Source organism: Dermacentor albipictus, chromosome 2 (assembly GCF_038994185.2).
Source record: "Dermacentor albipictus isolate Rhodes 1998 colony chromosome 2, USDA_Dalb.pri_finalv2, whole genome shotgun sequence".
Classification (NCBI taxonomy): domain Eukaryota; kingdom Metazoa; phylum Arthropoda; class Arachnida; order Ixodida; family Ixodidae; genus Dermacentor; species Dermacentor albipictus.
The window spans coordinates 64,604,883-64,614,706 of record NC_091822.1 but is presented as its reverse complement, the minus strand read 5'-3'; the positions used below and the strand labels follow the sequence as shown (position 1 = coordinate 64,614,706).

The 9,824-nt window shown below is 49.0% G+C and overlaps 1 protein-coding gene across 2 annotated transcripts; it reads right to left on the bottom strand.

Annotated features, from left to right (window-relative positions):
* Positions 1 to 4,525: 4,525 nt before the first annotated feature.
* On the bottom strand, positions 4,526 to 8,660 carry LOC135903234 (uncharacterized). 2 transcript variants are annotated; one of them, XR_011512037.1, is made up of 2 exons: positions 7,222 to 8,149; positions 4,526 to 5,292 (listed from the first exon to the last, which is right to left on the bottom strand). XR_011512037.1 is itself a non-coding variant. In XM_065433651.2 (2 exons), the coding sequence occupies exons 1-2, from the start codon at positions 8,557 to 8,559 to the stop codon at positions 4,738 to 4,740; spliced, it is 957 nt and encodes a 318-aa protein (XP_065289723.1). In that variant the 5' UTR covers positions 8,560 to 8,660; the 3' UTR covers positions 4,526 to 4,737. The 2 variants fall into 2 exon arrangements, 1 of the variants encoding a protein (XP_065289723.1); XM_065433651.2 differs by lacking the exon at positions 7,222 to 8,149 and adding an exon at positions 8,158 to 8,660.
* Between the last annotated feature and the right edge of the window lie 1,164 nt (positions 8,661 to 9,824).

The window sequence follows — 9,824 nt, the reverse complement described above, 5'->3', positions numbered from 1 at the left end:
GTGAGCGCATTTTGGCTGCGGAAACCAGTCGATTAAAGACCATCGCCAAGCGAACTGTCCCGCCTGCAGTTATGTCAGTGACCGTTAACAGAGCGTAATTTCTCACTAGCCGTCGTTCTCAGCAGCTTCACGTTTTCGATATATGCGGTGCAGACACGTAGATTTAAATGCATTTAAAATGTTCACATGCACACACTTTATGTAAAGCTTATTTTTACGATTCATTCATACCGCTGACTAAGCACCTGCTTCGTAGCAGCAAATTTGCAGGTGGAAAAAGATTCAAGATACAGGAGCTTCTAGATCAAATTTATTTCGTACAAGAGAATGGACCACCAATGGCTGCTGGGAGCAGGGAAAGATTGCTGGTTCTTGAAGCCTTGGGGAATAGAATTCAAAGCAACTGGAAAGGCAAATACCAGCCTATTAACAGTAACAAAAGCGCCTCGTCATGTCCACACTCTTCGTTCTCGTCTTTGTGCGCTTTTACAGTTTCAAGATGCAGGTAAACCAACTTGTCCAGTTATCCATTCTGTTACAGTAACAAGAGGTCATTTTTATTGCACAAATCACATCAAGATGGCAAACTTGCAAAGTAATTATTCACACATTGCAGCTAGACTGTAATATGAGAACACATTTGTCTTGATCTCTTCATACAACTCAGGTCAATTTACTGTAACACAGCGCTTATTAAGCACACAGCCGGAATTTTACATTACTCATGTCTGCCAAGGCCGATCTAAGAAGCAGATATTGCTGGCGGTAAATGCTGAAGCTATCACAGCTGTCTCATAAGCAGAAGCGCGCGAGGTTTTCGCTTACTAAAACAATAAATAAAGAGAGAGAGAGAGAGAGAGAGAACACTAGCACGTCAAAGTTATATGAAAATTATTATAACGCCGACAAAAATAAAATATTTAACAGAGGAGAGAAAAAATGATGCAGATCCCCCGCACTGCGAGAATCGATGTAAGCGAAGCTTCCCGTGCTGGATGTTTTGACTGACGATAATTAGCGGTGATGTTGACGGCTAAAGCTTAATTTCTTCTATGGTTAGACTAACACGAGAGTGGACGGTTGATGTTAAACGTTACCTGGCGTGCACCACTGCTGTTTGTCTGCGTACGCAGAACACACCGGGAGAAGTGTTTGCTTGAGGCGTTGTTGGGCGCCAAATTTTATAACCTCTGAGGTGGTTGAGCGTTGTCATTTCCTCACATGACACATCGCATTGGGGCAGAAGCATTACACTGGAATTGGATTATGGGGCTGTACGTGACAAAACAACACTCGGATTATGAGGCACGCCGTAGTGGCGGCCTCGGGATTAATATTGAGACGTTGATGTTATTTAACGTGTCCCAAATCTAAGTGCACGTGCGTTTTCTATTTCGCCCCCGTCGAAATGCGGCTGCCGCGATTGGGATCAAATCCACAACCTCTAGCAATGTCATAGCCTCAAAGCTAACGCGGCGGGCACAGAAGTGTTGATTTGGCGGTCGACCGTCCTTATTGTCTCCTGGACCCTGCGGTGCGCTTTAATTAGTGCGGCTCTGCTTCTGCACGCCCAGCGTAAGTTGCCCACTTGACATATTTGCATGGCGTTTATTTTTCAGAAATAGCAGCAACGTACTGTACCGTACCTTGAACCTAAGCTTATCATGTTCCCCGCAACCGCTGTAGTAGGGTTTCCTTGCCTTCTCAGGTCACCTCACCCCTCTCTTCTATGGAAACTGCCTCTTATCCTCGCTCTCCTTGTCTCTATAGTTCTATCTACGTCTCCTCTGGCCTAGCACGTTCGCAGAAAGGGAAGCGCTACAGTTTTTGCAATGCTTCTAAGGGGATTGACGGATAATTACAGCTGTCAAGTGGTTAAATGGCGACGGCCAGGGAGCTAAAGAGGGCATTGTGCACATTCGACGCGGTAGGGTGAAAACGATTTTGTCCTGTCGCCTTTCCTCTCTGACTCGCGTCTTTCAACTATTGGAGGCGAGGACTTACGGAGCCGCCCCCTGTCGGAAGCGCATCCCTTGCGTAGTATGAGGGATCACGCGGCGCGCTCCTCATAGCTTTCGCTTACGGCGCTCAATAAAAACACCACGCGGCAGCCCTCCTGAACATTTATGTAACTACTCTCAAAACGAGGGAAGTTTTTGACTGTCGATATAATAATCTTGGGCAAACTGAAAGCACGGGATCGTTTACAGACGTTATCTCTTTACGGAATGCGTACAGTGAATGCCACTGCGCGTGGTCGCCGCGATGGAGTCTCCCAAACCGGCTTCTTGCGTGAAAGGTAGGCAAACGCTGAGAGTAAACTATGTGAAATATGTTCTTATAGTGGGATGTCTGTATAACCAAATAGAGCATAACAGAGTGAAGCCTCAATGCAGCGATCGCACGGGCTCGCAGCGACCGACTGCGCGTCTGCATGCATGTCCGCGCACAATGTTTTGCTTTCGCTGTGAGCGCGTTTTCGCACCGTGCCATGAACTTTAGGCCGCACCATATGAGCATTTGACAGTACACTAGCAACCATTGTTGCGTGGACGCTATGAGAACTATTCAAATATAATTTTGTTATAGAGACTTCGACGCCTACGGCGACTGTGATGTGCCGTCGCGACGATTCAATCTTTTTTTGTCTTCTAAATTCTTGGACATGTCAATATTATTTCTCAAGTTGCGTCGCACTGTATGCACTCAGCGGGCGATTTCGCGCTGCTTCTTTTTCGTAACCCAGGGCGTTAATTCATAACACAAACATGACCATATGTCATGCCTTTGTTTAATGTTACCACTCCCTTTCTGTTCTAGGAAACTTGCCAGTGTCTAGCATCAACAAATTCATAGACCAAACTGTCGTGGCATTAACCGGGCAGCGAGCGTGGGCAAACGTCTCAGTGCGCGTTCTCTGCTACTCACCGAACGTCGCAGTCCCGGCGCCGTAGCAGAAATATTCCTCGCGTCTGTGCTTGCTGCATACTCGACTTGTAGCCGATGGCTGTTTGCTGGTCCAAGGTTTCGCGAGCCAAGCTTCACGCAGCTTCTTGTCCTGCGGCTACGTGTGAATAAGGCTGACACCGGGCTCCGTTACATACGTCCGGCACTGCGTCACCGAGCAGTAGCCTACCATGCTGCACGCCTCCAAAGGCAGCCACTACCTATTATAGTGCTTTCAAATGTTGTCAAGCAGACAACCAAGGCGGGAAAGCCTCACCACTTAATCAGAACCGTAGCGCAGGTGGGACTTTAAACTTTCGTTTTCAGCTCGCTTCGGCGCTTCCAAAACAGCCGTCGCGGCCGTGCTGTCCACGTGATCCCTCATGCCACGTCACGCCGATGGTGGCGCCAGCTTTTCCAGTGGTGGAGCTCGACCCCAATAGGCGGCGAGGAGTTACGGAGTCGCCATCTATCGGAAGCGCCTCGCTGGCGTAGCCCGGTACTTTCCAGTAATGAACGGCAGGCACGTTATCAGCATGATAGCATTGCCGACAGGAAATGCTATCATGCTGATAACGCGCATGCCGTTCGTTACTGGAAAGTACCGGGCTCACAGCGTTAAAGAAAGGAAACGCATCAAGACAGATGACGATTATCGTTGTGTGGCAGAAGTGGCTCTCCAAAGGGTGTAAACTGTTCTTACACTCTTAAAACGGTTGCACCCTTTGGGGTGTATATTTGTCCCACAACAATAATCGTCATCCGCCTTGCTTGCGTTTCCTTTCTTGAAAACTCGGCTCTCGCTACTTTCCTGTCGAGATGCTGCGTCACACTGATAACGCGCATGCCGTTCTTGACTGGGAAGTACCGGGCTCGCAGCGTTAAAGAAAGGAAACGCGGGCAAGACCGATGACGAATATCGTTGTGGGACAAGATAAGCCCCAAAGGGTGCCAATTTTTTTAAGAGTGTAGGAGTGTATAGTGCACTCTTAAAACGGTTGCACCATTTGGGGTGTATATTTGTCCCACAACAATAATCGTCATCTGCCTAGCTCGCGTATCCTTTCTTGACAACTCGGCGCTCGCTACTTTCCTGTCGAGAATGCTGCGTCACACTGATAACGCGCGTACCGTTCGTGACTGGGATGTACCGGGCTCGCAGCGTTAAAGAAAGGAAACGCGGGCAAGACAGATGACGATTATTGTTGTGGGACAAGATAAGCCCCAAAGGGTGTAAATTTTTCTAAGAGTCTGTAGGCAAAGTTACACCCTGTGGGGTGTATCTCTGCCACACAACGATAATCGTCATCTGCCTTGCTTGCGTTTCCTTTCTTCACTCTTAAAACGGTTGCCCCCTTTGGGGTGCGTATTTGTCCCACAACAATAATCGTCATCTGCCTTGCTTGCGTTTCCTTTCTTGAAACTCGGCGCTCGCTACTTTCCTGTCAAGAATGCTGCGTCACACTGATAACGCGCATGCCGTTCGTGACTGGGAAGTACCGGGCTCGCAGCGTTAAAGAAAGGAAACGCGGGCAAGACAGTGTATGCGTGCCGCGAAGGACGTGACAACAGCAAGATAGCCAGAACAAGAAGAACGCGGGTTTATTGGGAAGTGTTGCTTTTATAGCCGACCGAGTGATAACGGGCCGACCGTAGCGCGCATGTCAGGAACAGGCGCACAGTCATGCACGCATCTGATACATCCTTCCATGTAAACAAACAAAACAGACTCTTGACATTAGTTAAGCAATTTGATTAAATGCCTCGTCATAGCGAAGGCGTTGCGGCGGTCTAGTGTTCCGGGACGATCTTCTCGGAGCTGGGGTCAGCACCGAATCCGGTGTTGGCCTTCCTTCTGTGTTTGCTGGGGCGCAACAGTGCGGATTCCGAAGCCTGCGATGTTGATCCGGCCGAAGAATGCATTGCAGGTACCTGAGGGTTGTCGACAGGCGTGCTCGTTTCGGTTGTGTCGTCCCCGTCTTCGCTGCTTGTTTCATCATACGGCTCATCCGTTCGTATGAGGTGTTTGCGGTTGCGCCGCAGAACTTGCCCATCTTCGGTTACCAGCTGGTAGGACCTTGGAGCTTGCGTGCCTCTTACCCTCGCTTTCCGGGACCACGTTCTCGTTCCTCGCAGCCGTACTACGTCCCCTCGAGAAAGCTTCGGCAATGGTTTGCCTTGTGCGTGCTGGCAGTGCTTTTTCACCTCTGTGCAGGGTACTTCATGGAAGTCGGGAAGATTGGCTCGAAGGCGCCTCCCTTGCAACAGTTCACCAGGAGATCGCCCGTCCTCAAGTGGAGCTGAGCGATAAGCCAGTAGTCCTTGCCAGAAGTCGTCCCCGGACTCCTGCGTTTTTTTCAAGATGCGTTTGACAATCTGCACACCTTTTTCTGCCAACCCATTTGACTGCGGGTAATGAGGACTAGAAGTTACATGTGAAAAATCATAGTTTCGTGCAAACATGGCGAAGTCATAACTCGAAAACTGAGGACCATTGTCCGTGCAAACTTCTAACGGGACGCCATATCTTGCGAAGATAGCGCTTAGTGCAGCTATCGTAGTCCTTGAGGTAGTGTCCTGGAGTTGTTGGACCTCTGGAAAGTTCGAGAAGGCATCATAAGCCACAAGATACGAGTCTCCAGCAAAGAAAAATATATCCACTCCAACCCTGTACCACGGGCATCTGGGAACTGACCGCATCAGTAGAGGTTCTTTTGCTTGCGCATAAGCATATTTCTTACAGGTTGAACAGCTCGCATGTAGCGCTACAATTTCACGGTTCAGACCTGGCCAAAAAACAAGGCGACGTGCCCTCTCTTTGCACTTTTGAACCCCAAGATGTCCCGCATGAATTCTGGACAAAATCTTTTTCCGCATACTCTGGGGTACGATTACTTTGGAGCCTTTAAAAAGTACCCCATTCACAACAGATAGTTCTTGCGCAAAAGGCTTGAGTTCACCCTCAATGGGTTGGCTCCTTGACAAACGTTCCACCACTACCTGCAGGTAGCTGTCACGCGCAGTTTCTGTCCTCAATTCGCGCTCTGTCGTTGGCGTCACCATGTACCCTAGGGACTGCACTGCGTGAATTTCCACGTCGTTCATGTTTGTGTCTTGTCTGCTGCAGTCATCAGCTGTGGATCGTGATAACATATCAGCCAGAACTAGGTTCTTTCCCGGAATGTAGCGTAAAACAAAGTCATACCTAAACAGACGCAGAAAAAACCTTTGCAGCCGGGGCGGCATGTCATCAATTGCTTTTTCCGCTATCGACACGAGTGGTTTGTGGTCAGTTTCTATGAGTAGCTTTCGCCCGTAGACGAATTGATGGAATTTTTCGCATCCGAAGCAAATGCCAAGGGCCTCCTTTTCAATCTGAGCGTATCTCTGCTCTGCCTGTGTGAGAACGCGTGATGCATATGCTACGGGTCGCCAGTCATCGCTGTGACGTTGCAGCAGAGCTGCTCCTACACCGTCCCGTGAAGCGTCGCACGAAATCTTTGTTTCCCTTTGAGCATCAAAAATAGCAAGCACGGGAGCTGTGGCCAAATCTTGTGTTACTCTCTTCCACTCCCTAGAGTGGTTTTCAGTCCACTGAAAATCTGAGCGAGACTTGATAAGATCTCTCAGCAACACTGTTCGTTCAGACAGACGCGGCACAAATTTTCCGAAGTAGTTTAACACTCCCAGCATGCGTTGAACATCGGGCTTGCTTGTTGGTTCCGGCATTTCAATCATGCTTTTAACGAGCTGTGGGTTCGGTGATATACCATTTGAGGTTATTATGTCACCAAGAAACTTTATTTCTGTGACGCCGAACTTGCACTTTTGTGCATTGAAAGTTAAGCCAGCTTTTTCGGCTGCTTTCAGGACAGCTACTAGGCGCTCGTCGTGCTCTCGCCGCGTTGAACCCCACACCAAAATGTCATCCATGTATACTAGTACGCCCGGTAGCCCATCTAGAACTTGAGTCATTGTTTGTTGAAACACTTCTGGTGCCGACGATATTCCAAACGGTAGTCGCAAAAATCGGTATCTTCCAAAAGGCGACGAGAAAGTACATATTTTCGAGGTTTGCTCATCCAAAGCTATCTGGTGGTAGCCAGAGTTAGCATCCAAGCAGCTGAAGTACGTGGCGCCCGCTAACTTAGCTTCCAAGTTTTCACGCTTAGGGAGGGGAAAATGCTGCCTTTTCACCTGCTGATTGATATTCCTAGGATCCAAACAAACTCGTAGACTGCCATCTTTTTTCTTCACAAGTACCAGGGGGCTTACCCAGTCAGTAGGCTCCTGTTCTTTCACGATGATTTCAGCCCGCGCCATTCTTTCGAGTTCATCTTTGAGAGGCTCCTCCAGGGCCAAAGGAACACGACGAGCTGGCTGGACAACCGGTACTGCTCCAGGTTTCAGGACCATGTGATAGGACTGCTTCAGGCAACCAAGTCCCTCGAAGACATGTCTGAAATCCTTCAGAGGACCATATACAGAAGCCGCGTTCACAGCATCCACAGTACGGTGAACCAGTCCCAAGGACTCACTGGCTTCTAGTCCCAGTATGGGCTGGCGACCATTTTTTACAATGAAGAATTTCACCGGAGTGTGTGCATTTCCAACATGCACAATTTTCGACACTGTCCCAAAGCACGTTATGACACCGCCGTTATACGCCCGCAGCACTGTGCTTGTCGGCTGTAGTTCATTTGATGGTAGTTTCCGATAGACCGAAAATGGCAAAAGGCTGGCTTGTGATCCCGTGTCTATCTTGAAGGAAATTCCCTGACCATTAACTTGAGCATTTACCGTCCACTCATTGGTTTTTCCACCTTTACTGCAGACATCTAGGACATCAAAATCGCTCTCTTGAAGTTTGTTGACTTCACTCACTTCTGTCGACTTCCTACAGCACATAGAAAAGTGATTGACACCTTGGCACACACAGCATTTTTTTCCAAATGCTGGGCACTGCTTCGGCCTGTGCTTGCGGTTACAACGCCTGCACTGCAACTGTTCCCCGCCAAGCTTACTCTCGTTTGTGCGCCTCGAAATGGCATCGACGCAGCCGTCTGCTTTGCGCCACACCTCATTTTGTTGTGCGACTGATTCTGCAATTTTGCACATATTTTCCGCTTTCAATAACGTCAGCTCTTTCTCCCGAAGCATCTTCTCCCGTAGCTTAGCGTTGTTGGTACAAAAGACAATTTGGTCTCTTACCAGTGAGTCATGCGATGCTCCAAAGTTGCACTGCGAGGCTTGTTTCTTTAAGTCACGTAAAAATTTTTCGAACGGTTCTCCTTCCGCTTGGGTCCTCGTGCGAAACAGGTACCTTTCATGCACTTCGTTGGTCACCTCTGAGCAGTAGGCGTCGAACTTTTGCATTAAGGTCTTGTAGTCATCCTTGCTCTCGTTCGGTTCGAACTTGAAATTGTTGAATACATCGAGCGCCTCGTCACCCGCGATGCTCAGCAGAAGTGCAGCTTTCGAAGCCTCACTTTTCGGCTGGTCCTTCACTTCCGTTGCTTGCAGGAAGAGCTCAAATTTTTGCTTGAAACGCTTCCACGATGCCGAGACGTTCCCCGCCAGACGCAGGGGCTCCGGTGCCTGCAGCCGTTCCATGCTTCACGGCTGCCGAAGCTAGACCGTCGTAGCCACTTCTGACACCATGTATGCGTGCCGCGAAGGACGCGACAACAGCAAGATAGCCAGAACAAGAAGAACGCGGGTTTATTGGGAAGTGTTGCTTTTATAGCCGACCGAGTGATAACGGGCCGACCGTAGCGCGCATGTCAGGAACAGGCGCACAGTCATGCACGCATCTGATACAGACAGATGACGATTACACTCTTAAAACGGTTGCACCCTTTGGGGTGTATATTTGTCCCACAACAATAATCGTCATCTGCCTTTCTTGCGTTTCCTTTCCTGAAAACTCGGCGCTCGCTACTTTCCTGTCGAGAATGCTGCGTCACACTGATAAGGCGCATGCCGTTCGTAACTGGAAAGTACCGGGCTCGCAGCGATAAAGAAAGGAAACGCGGGCAGCACGATGACGATTATTGTTGTGGCACAAGATACGCCCCAAAGGGTGTAAATTTTTCTAAGAGTGTATCGTTGTGGGACAAGATACGCCCCAAAGGGTGTAAATTTTTCTAAGACTGTTGAAAACGCCGCGCCCGCTACTTTCCTGTCGGGAATACTATGTCATGCTGATAACGTGCATGCCGTTCGTAACTGGGAAATACCGGGCTCGCCGCGTTAAAGAAAGGAAATGCGGATACAGATGACGATTATCGTTGTGGCAAAAGGGTGTAATTTTGCTTGTATACCTCTTGTATCCCCGTAGCGCTTTGTGCTTCATTATGGCTGCATTTCTCTTCCCCTTTACTGTTATTGTTTGTTCCTGTGTTTCCATATGTCTATTGCCTTCATTTATCCATAAACCAAAGTATTTACTATATTCTTTTACCCGAGGTATTTCCTGGCCCTGTATTGCCACTGTCTGTTCACTGTTTTTACTGAATACCACTACACCTGATTTTCTAACACTAAATTTCAAACCTAAGTTCTCGCCTCCCTGTCCAGAGATATTAGCCAGACGTTGCAAATAACTCCGCTTCTTAGCTAGCAACGCAATGTCGTCCGCATAAAATAAACGAGCCACGGATGCCCGCGTCCAGGCTATGGCGCGTCATGGTGCGGCGAGAGGAGCAATCACTCCGTCTCGGATTACGCTGTCTCCGTGCGAATCAGACGGCCGGAACAACGCACCGCCGAAGCTGATCGCGGAGGCAACGGGTGCGCTGTCGTTCTGGCTCGCCGTGAAGCCCCTTTAGCTCGCTGGGCAGGTCAGAAGTACAGTAGGTCGTGCGTTTCATCATAGC